Below are 15,211 nucleotides of genomic sequence, written 5' to 3'. Positions count from 1 at the left end.
TCACAATATTAGAAGCAGCTCAGAGATGGCCTGTTCTTAGCTTTGATTTTCTTTATATAGCAATAAAACTGAATATAAAATTCCAGTGCTGAAGTTAAAACATGTAAAAAATAAATACAAGTTAAATAATTTCTTTATTCTCTCTCACTTAACCATCACTTACTACTTTGGACATCTAGGAGCAACTTGTATGTCCACACGTGCATTTATGTGCAGCATGATCATTTTTTTACTTTTGGGTAACACTGTAGAAAAGCTTCAAAGCAATTAGATAGCAGCACAGTACCAACACAAAAATCCGCAAGCTCTGCAATCGAGGCTAGAAACTTCAGCATTTAGCTAACAGTGAAATAAACCTATGTTATGGCAAGATATTTTCACTGGTCAAATAACTCCAAGCAGGTCAGCCTACTCCCTGACCAGCCAAATGAACCCGCTTTCTTTGTCCATCTGGTAACTGTATTCATCTCAACTGCATCCGCAACTGGTACAACTGGGGGCCTACAGAAATGCAAGCATTAAGCTTGCAGGATTTTGCAATATACTTAATAAGTCATGCACAGCAGTTCTTAGGGGAAAAAGAAAATGGTTATGAGTGTGCCGGCTCTACCTCCTCGTATCCGTGACAGTTCTCAGTGTGGCAGGTATTTTTCAGAAATGGACAAAAACAGTAATGAAGAAGTCAGTTTGCAAAGAGGGACACAAATTCAGAAGGAATGGTTAATTCTTACTAGACAGCATTTTCTAGCATTCATCTCTGTTATTTTTACTCACAGGTGAAAACAAGGATTGCAAAAGTACTCTGGGAGATATGTGTAAAGTAAGAATGAAATGTAGCTCCAGCCTACAGCTCTCATAATTACAGGGTGAAACCTTGTGCTGGTGGAAAGGACAGACGGATGGAGCATTTCCAATGAGGCTGCTGCATAGCAAGTATTTCTACAAAACCTACAATGGGATGACACATAAGGGATCCCAGGCTTGCAAGGCTGTACACGTGGAAGTACGTCAGCATTAAAGAGCCTGGTACGACATGTAGGTTTGCCAGCCCTCGGTTGTTCATGCTGCAGTTACTGGAGTGGGGATCTCCTGCATGTTGTGTGATGTCATCCCATATACCAAGCACAGTTCCCAGCCATGTTAGGAGGCAGCTGGTTCCTGATGGAAGGTCACTGGCTGCAGCAGCATCCCCCAGTAATGGGGAAGGGAGTGGATGAAAGGAAAAAAATGCATAACGCATCTTCTGCCTTCTTTGCGTGTTATTTTCTTGCCCCTGCTGAACAGCACCTGCCCGCCTCGTGTGGATTTCACTTCACAACATGCAGCTATGGAGGAACAGGGGCCCCAGAGCAAAACTGGAGTGGGGCCCTGAATTGAATCAATCAGCACCGCAGTGCACTGCAAGCCTTAGTGGGACCCAGGCCCTGGACTACTTATTCAGTGACAAATATTTATCATCTTAATTGAAATCTTTCTCAGTTGTTAAGCAACGTAATGACAAAGTCACCTAACACTCAGCTGCTCATAGCTCTACTCCCTCACATGCTCAGAAACAGTTTCTTCAGCAAGCACTCACTTTCTAAATAAATTTGAGACATTCAGATCCAACGAAGACATAACTGAACTAAGTTAGACTTAAGCTAAAGGAGTGTGTGTATAAAGAGGGAACATATACAAATATATGCACGCACATATACGTACATATGTGCACACATGCACACCCATATGTGCACACTAAACAATGGAAGCCTGAGGCGATTCCCTGAGCTCTCAGTTTTGGGGAGCAGGAGGAGGTTTCTCTCGCCCTTTTCCTAAACCCCGAGCAAGAAAGCAGCAGCAGGCTGGAGAAAATAAACTCACTAAAAGCCTCGGGGAAAGGGAGTGACTGGAGTTGGACACCTGTGAGTTGGATTCGCTCCACAGCTGGGAGCAACAGGTGAAGTCCTGGGAAGCAGTCAGGGTTTTACAGCTTGTGCAAGCAGAAGGGGCTAGACATATCAGGTGCTGCTCTGCATATCTGTGCTTGGCAGGTGTATTCATTAAAAGTAATTATGGCTTTTCTCAGGTCAGGCAGTCATTTTATTTTGGCACTTCAGCGTGCTAGAGTTTTGTTCACCTATCAAATATTTATTTAAGGAAACCTCACTGCATATGCAGGTTTTACATGAATTAGCAGCAAAGTAATTCATTTGCGAGGCTTATTCCTTCATCAGGCATGTATTTAAACGGGCGTCAGCATAGTCAGTTAAATGTCTGTAATAGTATACCCCATTTCTACTTTAATTTTCACAGCACAACTGAAAGGAAAAGCAGTCACCACCATCTCCCCGTGACATCCCTTTAAACTACCAGCTCTGAGCCCCCGCTCCCTCCAGTCCCTGAAAGCGCACAGCTCCCCTACAAGGCCTGCTTGCAATAGGGCTTGGGGGCGAGATGGGACAGAAAGCGAAGGAAATATTCCATGGAAATATTCAGGGATTCGACTTGATAACCTTCAGTTTTATTACCGATAACAGGAGGAGGTTCTGTTGAGCCATGTACAGCTCGTGAGGCTTTAGCTGTGTTCCCTGACTAAAGAGAGGGCCCCGTTGTCACTGGATGGGTGCCACAAGGGGCCGAGAAGTCTTGTAGGCCCCACACCTACGGGCTGACAGGGCTTGCGAAGCAGTGCCTGGGGGTGTTTGGCACCGACTGCTCTGCCTGGCACAGTGCTGTGGAAGCTGAAGTCTGCCCCAGGAGCAAGGATGGAGCCTTCGCAGAGGCTGGCAGAGGGGGAATCCTGGCAGAGCTCCCCCCGCCAAGAAACGGCTGGCATGGCACGGCTGCCCGGATGCTAACTGGCGTGCTGGAAACGAATGCTGCTCTGCCCACAGCCCAACAAAAACCAGGCGTGTCCCCGCTGAGGCCGTTCAGCCTTGGTGTAAACACCGTTTCTGATCTTTGGGAACCCAAAATAGCTCCTCCTCAGCTGCAGCAGGCGATGTGTTAGCCACGGCTGCGGCTGCTCTGCTGCCACCACCCTGCGATTTTCAGAGGTGCTCGCCATGGCCATAACCCACCATGAAGGCCTCTGCCATGCAAACACCTTTTGCTGACCATCTCTACAAGATGAATTCTGGACAAAATCACATACTTAAGCCACTTTCTTCTCATATTTTTAATACTGGAACAAGCACAGCTGTAGTTTGGCTGCTTTCTTCCCACTCCCGTTTCCATGTGCACGTGTCTGCACATAAACACAAGCCTACTATTTCTCTGTTTCTCTTTCTCATTTTGTCATCTTTTTATCAAGTTATTAATTGACTTTGTATTTTAGCTGCACTGAATCAAACACTAACTCCTTCTGTTCCTCCTCAACTTACAGTTAATAAAACAGCAGCCTCCTTAACCAAGCACAAAGCCTTCTGCCTCTGAATGCATTTTAAGTTGCAGCATTTTATTTCAACTGCTACTAAACTCTCCTTAAACCTATGGGGCTCTTGTAAAGGCCTCACGTTCAAGTCATTTTCCATACACAATTTACCAACTTTTAAAGGATCCTGTTAAAATTCAATACTAAGAAAGCACTCTGTTATATCTAGGAAGAGCATTGCAGCCTCTCTTCTAGGAACAAGTTGTGGCTTTTCCAATAAAGATACGTATCTGCTCTTCCCTGGCTGAAGGATTCATCACACTGAACTGCAGAGTACTGTGAAGCAGGCAAACACAGCGTTGCTACCTGCGGCCAGGATTGCTTCTGAACATGGCTAATACACGTTAACCCAGGGACTGCACCCTTTGAGATCTTGAAAAGTCATAGCTAAAATTGCAGACATCATCACTGTGGGGGCTTCAGGGTTCCTCAGGAATCTTCTCCACCAAACACTGAAGGCTCTTTTCTAATCTCACTCCTTAGCAATTCTGGGGAAATCATTTAAGCATGATTAGGGGAGATGTGGAGGAAGAAAATATCTGTTTGCTCAACTATTTCAGTGGAATCTAATCACTGGACAGATTATTTTCACCTTAAAAATATTTCAAAGTTTCCTCCCATCTGAATATCCATGCAAAACTGCTGAATACATTATTATTTGTTTTCAAAGTAACGTGCAGCACAACCGTACAGTTCAGCTCTTCTCCTTTGTCTACGGAAGACCTTACAGTTTAGATTGGAAGCCTTGTTTTTATATAGCTTATATCAGGTAAGATGAAGACTCACCCTGGTCTTTACTTCTTCATTTGTTTCAGCCTCTTCATTTTTTGCATTCTTTGAGACTATTTAGAATTGGAAAATTTAGGCAAGATTCGCAGCACTTTGATAATGAAAAGCCATTACTGCAGAGCACAACCTCTTTACATGTCTCTTTTGGTGTCTCACTGGAGACCTTTTAGTCCAGATCTGACCAGTGACAATACTTGCTTTTACTTCATGAAAAGCTTGACATAAAATTAACCCCTTTTTCCCTAAGACTGCCAGTGCAGTTCCCTTAAAACTTTATACTACTTATTCATTTTGCCAATCATTTTCACAATCACTGATCCATAATGAACTTTGTTGCATTATTGGAAGCATCAGAACTGTGTCAGTTTCAGAGTTGTTCACAATATTTTTCAGCAATTCTTAGAAATTAAACAAGACTTCTTTCCCCCCCTTTTTTTTTAAACTTGATTTTTTTCATATAGCTTCAAACCAAAGAAACTGTGCATTCCTTCAGACATCAATTTTGGTATCATCATACTGTACAACTGTAAAATGGAACAAATGAAATTATGCCCATTTTCTGTTCTGCTGACAAATCTTGGTTGGTGGTTTTGTTTGTTTTTGTTGTTGTTGTTATTGTTTTCCAATTCTAACCCAATAGATGGACTTCCATCAAGAAGAAATCTCAGTCTCTGTGCTGTCCAAAATGCAATAACAAAATAACCAAGTTACAAATGCCCACCGATGCTGCATTATCTTACAAGAGGAAGCATGTGCATGATACTCACAGAAAAAGAGTCTTAGTTCCTAATATGTGGCCAATTCTTGACAACTAAAGGAAAAACTATGCCAGGCCTTACCAGTGTGGCTTCGTTTGTGAACCATGAGCACATTGGGACCGATGCAAATTATCCCACAGATATCACATTTTAGCTTTCCGTTAGGAAGTCGAATGCCTCCAACTCCTGACATAGCCTTGCTGCCTGGGCCATTGTGTGAGCCATTCATTTTCTCTCCCGAGGTATCAAGCATTCGTAAATCCTCCGCACATTCTTCCCCATTCATTTCACAGGCACGCCCATTCTCTTCATCACTCTGAGTCTCTATTTTAATATTACCGGCTGAAAAAAACAATAGAGGATGCCACTCAGTTTTGTTACAGAATAAATATAGTGGCCAAGAAACAGTCACATCAAAGGAGATAACTTCTACACAGAATGTACAATATACCTGAATAACAAAAGCTACAAACATGACTACATTTCTATGTGCCATGTGATGAATTTGCAACACATGGAGCAATGAACAATGAGTATCATCAGTAAGACAAACACAAGACATCTGGGGAGCTGGGAACCCAAATAACATTGCAAGTCTGTTCCTAGGACATTTTGAGATTTTTGCATTTGTAACATTCATTTTGACAATTCAGGCTAATTGGAATTAAATTTATAATGAATCCACATCTCACGGAGTTGTCCCGAACAATTGTGAAAATATGCAACACATCAAAGACAATGGATGAAAATGAACTGAAAATGCAACATTCTCCATTTGGCAGGAAGGTCCTGAGGGCTGTGCTAAATTCAAATACTTGTTTTGTAGGTATTTATAGGGTAAGCAAGGACAATGTTCACACTGAGCAAAGAGTACAAACACTGATAAAGAAATTGGAGTGCAAAAAGATGAAAGGACTTTAAGGGCAAGGACTGGCATTACAGTAAATTATAGGAGTGATAATTGTGTTTTAGGACAGCAAGATTAGCGTCACAAAGTAAGAGGAGAGGATCAGCTACAGCCATCAGTTGCTATGAAAAACCAGCCAAATCAACCAAGGTGGGTGGGAGAACTGTTTTGACTTTATTGGACAACTCCTTTGTATTATAATCCCATAAGTGACAATCAGTTGCAACTAGAAGAAAAAGGCAAGTGTAAATTTGGCATAGCCTGACTACATATGATAGCACATAGGTTGGTAAACTTTATCTGATATAAACACAGTCAAGACTCAAACCTAAATCTTACAGAAAAGGGTCAAGATTCAGATCAGTTAATGGTGTTATTTGTTCCTCTTCTCTCTGCAGGACTGTGTTATCTCTTGTGTAAAATAAACCATCTTTACAGTTAATTCCTTGTTTTCTGATCTGATGATTTCAGTGGAAAAACAGTTCTTCGTTAAGCTCCAAAAGAGCAGTTCATTGCCCCAAATCTTGCTTTCCTTTTAGTGAAAAAACCCGTCCTTCAATGAACCTCCAAAAAGGAGAGCATTTACTGTAGTGGCTAGCTGAGTACATAAGGGGTCTATTTCACCCCATAAAGAACCAGGTCTTTTTCTTTTGTACAACAGTAATTACATGGTAGCCTTATTCATAAGCGGTGCTGTAGCAATGACATAACTAAGATACGGGCACTAATTACATCAAAGGTTGAAAGATCTTGAGTTTTATTGGAAAATGTAATGTTTGCCAAACTGTCCTCTCTTATACCCTGCAACCTCCCAGGTGTTCCAGTTGGATTGCATGGACGTGACTGACAATAGTACCTGAATCAAAGTCCTACTGGGAAAGATGCTGGGAGTAAAGGTGTGCACATTTCTGAGCACTGCTTGGCTGGACACCTTTTATAAAGTCTGCCGTTGTAGGCATTTGAATGTTCTTTCAAATATTGCATTTTGAATAGAAATCATATGCAAGATAGAATGTGCACACCCTAAATAGCAAGTTTTCCTTTAAAATTTGTGTTCTAAAAAGGGCAATAATTTAGAGGTATGTAAAAAAAAAAAAATCAGTGTCAAAGCAATGATGTACAAAGACAGCATAAGTAGCTAATCAGAAGCGGTCCATAGTATTCCACAAGATTAGTAGAATACTACCCCATAATGATTTTTTCGCTGTAGTGAACAGAAGCAATAGAACTATTCACCTTAAGGATATGACAGATTTTCCATAAATCATACATCAATTCTTTTCTCTTAATTATAAGATCAATAATTATTATGCAAATATGTACATAATAATTTGTGTGTAAATATAATTACAGATGCCTTGCCTGCCAGGAATATAGAGAAGGTGGCTTTTGAAGTAGGCTTTACGTTAAGTTAAAACAGAACATATGTGAACAAATCAAAAAGATCAGACTCCTTAAGCCCTTTGATAGCATATGCAGACAAATGTACGTTACTGAGAAGTGAAATGACACACAAAATATCATAAAAGTAGGAACTTGATGGAAATGATCTCTGTAGTGAGCTGAATTTGCAGTATACTTACAGGAAAAAGATTTGGGAATTATTGCATGAAAGTCCCTAAAGCCTTCTGCCCCATATGCAGCTGCAACAAAGAAGGCAAACAGGATGCTGGTTTGTGGTACTGCTAGCAGTAAATGTAAAAGAAGATGGCATTATTGCTATACGAGAAATACCTAGGAGAAAGACAGAGCTATCAGCACAGAAGTAACACAGGTAGTTCAGGACAAAGCAGGAGCAGCAGTAGAGCAGCAAGCAGGGGAATTCTGACCTGCCTACGGCAACTCTGATTTGTAAAAATGCCACATTTTCCAAAGCATCCAACAAGTTTTATCATGTTTCCTAAAAGCATAACCTTTCCTGGGCATTCCCCTTACTCACAGGTTAACTTCTGCTGAAGTCAAGAGGAACTTTGGCTAAAGTGTCTGGAAAGGGACAACGGGAGCAGAGCACCTAACCCAGCCTTCTCCTGGCCCCCAGAAGAATCACAGGCCCCTACAATGTGAGCTTCCTCTCAGGATTTATTTTATTTTTTGCCATCATGCCCTCTTTGTATGCCAGAGATCTCTTCCTTATATGCGCTTGTTTCTAGTCACCACAGTTGTAAAAAGTTAAATTGCATTGTTTTCTTCTCACGTCTGATGTTCTTATGTAATGGAAGAAGAGGGAGTTGGATTATATATGTATTATTAGGTACCGGTATATTTGTTTGTACGTATTTCTGAGGCTTTTCCTCTCATTGTATCTGCAGAAAAGTAGCTGCACAAACACACTATACAATGCATATTATGAGTTGCCAAGTGCAAATTAACATGCCCCAGAGCACATTGATACAGGTCATTACTTGACACTGACAGAGAGATATCGATCCAATCAAACTTTGCTGAAGCTCTCTTGCATCAGTGCCCCTGGAGCAGCACAGCTACACTGTGCAGCACTGCAATCTGCGTAGACCAGACCTGGCGTGCAGGATGTCCCTACAGCTGCACTCCTTAGGCAGCACTGCTCACCAAAGGGGCTTGTTTCGGGTGGGAGGCTGACTTTGGTCACAAGAGCTGACACACGGCGAGGCCAGAGCCTTGCCCTGGCTTCTTGCACAGATTTTATAGGTGTAATCAGCAAAAAAAATCTCTTTGTACTCAAATGTAGCACATTTTGCAAACTTGTTTTTTCAAAAGAGAATTACTGACAAAAGCTCCACCAACATAGGAGATGGAACGGGAGAGAGAAACCACTCCAGCAGAAATACTCAGGATTTTTGTCAAGTCTGACTGAGAAACGGGAAAACAGGCTGCACAGTTTTGTCTGGAGACTTGGACTGAAAACAGAAAACAACAAAATTTTCTATTTCTTTTGTGAGAAAGGTTCTCTCTTTCCCTTGCTCTCGTGGGCAAAATCATTTCTGGGGCACTGATGATGTGACAAATAACTGGGAATCAGATATTTTCAGATGCACATTCAGCATTTGTACAGGTTTCTCAAACAGTTACTCAATATAGTCTTTGTAGAAATAATTTCTGGCACATTCTTGACTATGTACACATACATACAGATGTTAATGTGCTCTACAATAATTCATGGTGATAATTTCTCATTGGCTCTTCTAACACCATTAAGACATTATTCATTAACTAATCTACTTCAGTTTTGTTGGAGATGACCTTAGAAGGCTGTCTGTTTTACTCTCTTTGTACACACCAATGCAATTCAGGGGAGTTTAATCCAAACCCTTTTTTTGTGCAAGGAATGTAAAGTGTCAGTGCAGTGTCACTGATCTGACAGCTCTGCCCTCACCTCCCTTTTTACCCATCCATATTGTGGAAAAGTCACCCAAAAGCTGGGCACTGGGTGGGTCTCTTGCACTGTCTGGTGTCTGTTGGGAGCTTCACATGGGACTTTCTGAAGAACGTTTGAACTTTATGTTATAAAGAATGTCCTGCATTGTGTGATTAAAGGTAGTTTATGCAAAAGTCCTTGGAACAAAAAAATTGACATATCAAGGGGAAGAGGAGTGACAATACGATTTATCTGTCTTTCCAGTTCCAGGCACCTTTTTCTGGGGAAGGGCAGTGTAATGGGTTCAGCACAGGACTCAGGCTGAGACACTCGGGTAGGCATGAAGGAGGACAAGGAGCCTGAGTCGTGCTTCCCTGGAAAGAGCTGAGTAATGTCAAGAGGGAAGGGAGGCGTTTTGCAATGAGTGAAAGAGTCTGCTAGCAGGGAGAAAGGAGAAACCAAATTGACTTCCGAAGAAACAGGAAGGTTTGGAGGGCAGCTTTTAAAGGACAGAGTAGCAGGCAGCTAGGGAAAAGGCGTAAGAAGGACTAATGATTTGTTTCCAACTGACTGACATTTTACCTTCTCGTGTAGTTACAAGACTCCCTCCCAGATGTAAAAGACTCGCAAAATTTTGTGAGACGAGTTTTAAGCACCTGGGCCAAAATCTTATTTTAAAGGGGGCATTCACATCCCAACTCATATTCTTCTCAGCTGGCATTTTTAAAGAAAAAAAAAATCATAGTACCTGGCTATCAAAGGAATTTAGGGAGTAACAAAAAAAAAGAAAAAAGAAAAAAAAGATCATACTGAAGTTTCTGGGTCATCTGAAAAATAGAGGTACTGAACTCCCTTTTATTTTTAATGGGATTTAAGTATCTTTAGTACTTTTATCCCAGCTAAGGTACTTAACTGCATTCTGTGGCATATAAATGTCTTGAAGAAGTTGTCCTTTAGCCTTTCTTTGAAAATAACCATGATAATCTAATTTTTGGTCATGACATTAGTCCATACAATGTCCTTCACATACTTTGCAGCCAATAGCAGAGAAAATGCCTCTTCAAGTTGTTTCAAATAATTTAGGTGCATGTAATTTTTTGTTTGAATGGCTCATTTTTTATTCCAAGACAAGTCAGAAGTATTTTGTTGATGTTAGTTGATGCTTCACGGTAGCTTTAAAGTCCAGCAAGAGTTTTGCATGAAGGCACCACAGCTATTCAAGCAGTAGACAGGTGAAACTGCAACAATATTCGGTTGATTTGAACAGTGGATTAGCAATGTTATGGTGAGAAGGAGAAAACCTTTAACACCATCCTTGCTAGCAAATTATAAAAAATGTTGCTAAAAAGGTATAACAAGTTTAAAAAAGCCTTTTAAACCAAAATAAACCACCCCAACACACCAATGTGTCAGCAAAGCAACCAGGATCTCTTCCTGTTTACATAAATGCAAAATATAGATAAAAAAAGAATATTGCGAGCAATTCCACCTGTTATTTCTACTATAAGGCATAACAGCTACTCTGCTTTGTTTCAGTGCACCAAACCCTAGTATGTAGCTATGACCTGAAATCCAAACCTTCCCCTTTTCTTTTTTACATCATGGTCATTTTCTGTGGCATCAGTTCCGTTCTCACAACAGAAAGGCACTGCAGGTGGAGGATGCCATTCTCAGAAATACAAGACACACAAGCAGGTTGTTTGTCCTCAGAATATCTAAGGATTCAGTTCTTACTAGCTAGGCTTGACAACCACAAAGACAGATTCTTTAACTTAAACTGTGTTTCCATTAATAGTATATTTCCCTGATGAGCTTCTGAAGTGACACGAAGAATCATGTAGCTGTAAAAAATGACAGCAAAAGGCCTGGGCAGGGCAATCACAATGAGCTATGTAATGGTCTCAGCCCTTCTTCAGTAAAATTCAGAAGACACAACACAGCACAGCTGGGACTGATCGTAAGTAACTAGATATTCAACTTCAGGAAAAGGGGATATATTCAGGTGCTGTTAGAAATTACTGTTTTGCCCAGTCCTTTGTACATATGGCACTGCACTGCCCAGTTTATCAGGCATTTGTGGTACCTGCACATGAGAGGCCAGCTCAGAAAAGCCTAAAAAGTTAGAGCCTACAATGTGACTTAATTGCTAGGGACAAGAAGAAACTAATTAGTAAATAAAACAGGCTGTATGCAGCCCATCTTGCACAAACTGTTATGCAGGGTGTCCATTAAAGAAGGATCGAGCATTTGTGGTGTCATGAGACATGAGACCACTAAGACAGAGGGAGGCTAATGCCCGAGGCCGGTGAGGAAGCCCAGCGATATGGCGGTGCAGGCACCTTATCGCTTTTCTTGAGAGCGTCGCGTTCTTTACCACAGGCTGCACGGGGGCGACAGATAAAAATTAAGGCATTTTAATGAGAAGCTCTCAGCTGGATTTTTAAAGGGAAACAAAAATAACAGAAAGAAGTGTAACAGCATGAACTGCTGGGACACACCTGTAGGCACGGCAGACTGGGCACAGCGGATAAGAAGTTTGTCCCGGCGGGGTCAGAGCTGCCCCTCCTTTGATGCCAAGTGCCTGCCGCCGGCAGCCAATTTCTCCCCTACTCTAATTTTGGCTTTCAATCAAACGTATATTATTCCAGAAAGACAGGCGCCCTCAGATAAGCTATCTCCCTCAAGACAACCAGCGTGAGGCGCTCCACCCACCTCGCGCCCTCCGCGGCCATTTTCCTCTCAGGGCTGCCCGGTGGGAGGCTCCCGGCCTGCCCGTGCCAGCGCCCACGCCCATGCCTGCCTGCCTCCACGGCTCGACTGCAGTAGCACAGCAAGCAGATCGACCCAGTGCTCTGGAGCTGAAGGGAATGCAAGCAAGCAAACAAAATAACTGACAAATATTTCCTCTCTATGTTCACAAAGAAGCGACTCTTGCTCCACGGTGCAGACTCACAGTAATCACCAGTTGGTTACCTATGGGAATCCTCTAACGCACCAGCAAAGATGGAGAGGCTGAAGGCAGATTCAAGTAATGATCCTGAAATCTACTCACACACTTGAAGCTAGCTGCTTTTGAAAGTGAACTGGTGTTTCAGCAGGAAATGATCTGTAACCAGTCCAAGGCTCCAATCTAGTTCATATTCATGCTCTTTATCATGCTACTCGCTGTTACATTTTGTACTGGCTTCAAGCTGTTTTTTTTTCAAAGAACTGGTTACAACTACCTGGCTGCTTGGTGTTCATCTGAATTACCAGAGAAATGAAGTTGAGAGAGAAAGAGCATTATCAAGAAAAGACATGCTAAACCTATTTCTCAAGTTCCACACATAGTGTAACCCATGCTTCCTCTACAGGGACTGCTCCTTGTCTTTTGCTGGCCACGTGATAGAGAAGCTAAGGAAACTGCTAGAGGCTTGCTGGTAACAGAATTTCTTGACACTTTTCTGTTTTGAGAAGTAAGCTGGGAAGATTTTCAAACTGGAGAGAAAGGTTTGCCGACAAATTACGGCAAGAACAGAGCTTCTCATCCTCAAGAACTTTTTCTCTTCTGCTTCCATCAGACTTCTTTATGTGGGCATTAAAGGATGAGGAAGTAGCAAAAGGGCATTTAGCAAGAAATTTTTAAAAAGCCAAGTAACCTCAAGTAACTACACAACAGTGAGGTAAAAACACTACCTTATATGAAAATATTCCTGGCTCACATGGGTATATTTGTGTGGAAACTCATGATTATGTGCTGAGTCTGGCACCATCGAAGGCTGCATTCACCAGAAACCATATAAACATTGCAGCTTGCACTCTTCCCAACACAGCAGCAGTTGTCCAGGGGAAGCAAAGCCAAAGACATTTGATAATTTAGTATTTGCAAGGTATCCCCCTTCTCTAATCCTTCCACAAGGCAAGTTTTTGTAAAATTCATGAGTGTTAACCTGCCCTCAACTAATGCAACAAAACTCTAGCTGATGGAAGTTGCACGTGGTAGAGTGGGAGAAGGTGGAAACAAGAGTTTTGCAATCACAGAGCTCATGCAGAGTGTGCACCTGCAAATAACACCATTTTGAAGGAGTGGCTAAGACAAGATTCAACAGGGAGACTGGAGAAACTCCTTACAGATGGTTAGGGTCTTACATGAAGCCATATGGTCATCGCTGGAATTTATCCTTACTGTGCTACAAACACGGGTGTTACTGTGTGGATCCCTAGACAAAGCACAGGGCTTAAATGCAGAAATACAGGGAGCAAAGTGTGGGTACACACCTATGGGGTCAGTTACGTACAAATGATGTGAACACCAGTCAGAGGGGGAATTTTAAGCCGGTCTAAGCAAGAGAAAACTTTGTGAAATCTGAATTTGTACAGAGGGTATTGGTCAGACCTAGACTAGCTGAAGATGGCAGTCGCTACCCTGCAGAAGAAAGCTACCGCTTGGAAGCAAGGAGGTGTCCTTGGATCTGTGGTAGCAATGGGAGGACACAGCTCATGGGCTTGCTGTACAGCTGGTGTGGTGTGCGGGTGCACAGGGATGGGGAAGAAGAACTGTTTTGTATATTGCTTCAGAGCACCTACATTTGCCTTGCCCTACATGCAAAACTAGCCCTTGCAAACCTTCCCCTTTTCATGCTCCAGCTCAGTGAACTGAATCTACAATCTTTCATTTTGTCCCTGGAGTGGCACAGATCCACACTGGCCCAGGATCTGGACCCAAATGGTCCATCCATTTGAACATTTATGCTTTGCCTTCTTGGCCAGTGAGACAGACACAGGGACTTTTACCAGGGACTATTTAGGTACCATGATGATGCCCTGAGCACTACTTTACACAAGTGTTGATAGTTCCTCAGCTGTCAAAGGGTTAGTAGATCTAAAATTAGACCAAGCAGCTGTGTTTAGGTTTGGGGAGGTGCCTATGGTTGCTCTGCCAATGCTGTGCATTGTCAGTCTCCTCTTTCGAGAAGAGGTCTGAGGTTGAAATGGAGAGGAATCTTGCCATTTCAGCACTTGAGAGGGAATACTTTATGACAATTTTATTGAATGGTCTACTGTCAAAATAAATTCCAGAGCAGGTTCCTCTGTATCTCCCTCACCAGACAGTGAAAAAAGCAGATACTAGTAGTTTATTCTAGATTAAAGAAGATTAAATGTAGTTATCACATTACAGTAGTAAAGCAGATGATCATGACTCTAAAAAGAAGGTAATCCTGAGGTAGCCTGCTTTAGACCTGCTACTCCTGACAGCTCAGTTATTTTTCTAGAAGTATTTATTTGACGCTATTGACGTTTTTTTCTTTTATTGTTGTAGAAATATTGCCAGAAGGTTTTGCAATGTAGACTGCTGTTTACCTGATCACAGTGTGCTCAACAGTCCAGTGAAAGAAAATCCTAGTCTACATCTGGGGAAGAAGCATAAACTGTTCAATAGAAATCCTAAAGAAGTTATCTGAACATCTAATGAAAGAAGTTATATGAATATCTAATGGTGAGTCACACCAGATAGATATTGAGGAGAAAAATGTCAGGACGAAATTGACTTTTTCTTATTGCATATTACAGTGAATGCTTTGTCACTGGATCTGTGGTGAGTCCCCTCCAGGCAATCAGTCCTCCATGCTGACTGGTAAGGAACTCCCAATGATGTGGGGAGACTCTCAAGAGCTGACATATCTGGATCATTCTGGAAATCTGCAGACTCTGTTCAGTCCAATTTTTTTGAAAGATTTCTTGTCTTTCCTCACTTCCTTGGCCATTTTTCATGTCTGCTGTTTAGTTGGTTTTACCTCAGCAAAAACAGTCTCCTTGCCTCCCTTCTCTGAACAGAATACAACCTTAACCACATTAGCACTGTGATAAGTTATCCTTGACATAATTTTCCCTTTTGTGAGACATCCAACAATTGCAATGTTGTATACTGTTTCCTGGGGTCTCTGAACACAGTACTAAGAGGAAAACCTAAATTTCATTAGCTTTCTGTAACAATTGACTCATCAGGAAGGACAGACTTTTCCAAAAATCCC

At 41.9% G+C, this 15,211-nt stretch overlaps 1 protein-coding gene across 20 annotated transcripts in view; it reads right to left on the bottom strand.

Annotated features, from left to right (window-relative positions):
• The window catches only part of IKZF1 (IKAROS family zinc finger 1), a 74,254-nt gene that overhangs the window by 17,439 nt on the left and 41,604 nt on the right, over positions 1-15,211 (bottom strand). For 12 of the 20 annotated variants that reach the window (XM_040548496.1, XM_040548490.1, XM_040548499.1 and 9 more), the window contains one exon: positions 5,041-5,301. The exons of the other annotated variants lie outside the window; for them this stretch is intronic. In XM_040548496.1, coding sequence (XP_040404430.1) covers positions 5,041-5,301 — 261 coding nt within the window. The remainder of the gene's footprint in view (positions 1-5,040; positions 5,302-15,211) is intronic. 20 annotated transcript variants of the gene reach the window in all.

This window comes from Cygnus olor, chromosome 2, assembly GCF_009769625.2.
Source record: "Cygnus olor isolate bCygOlo1 chromosome 2, bCygOlo1.pri.v2, whole genome shotgun sequence".
NCBI lineage: Eukaryota > Metazoa > Chordata > Aves > Anseriformes > Anatidae > Cygnus > Cygnus olor.
The sequence above is the reverse complement of the archived record's forward strand: the minus strand, read 5'-3'. Positions and strand labels throughout refer to the sequence as shown.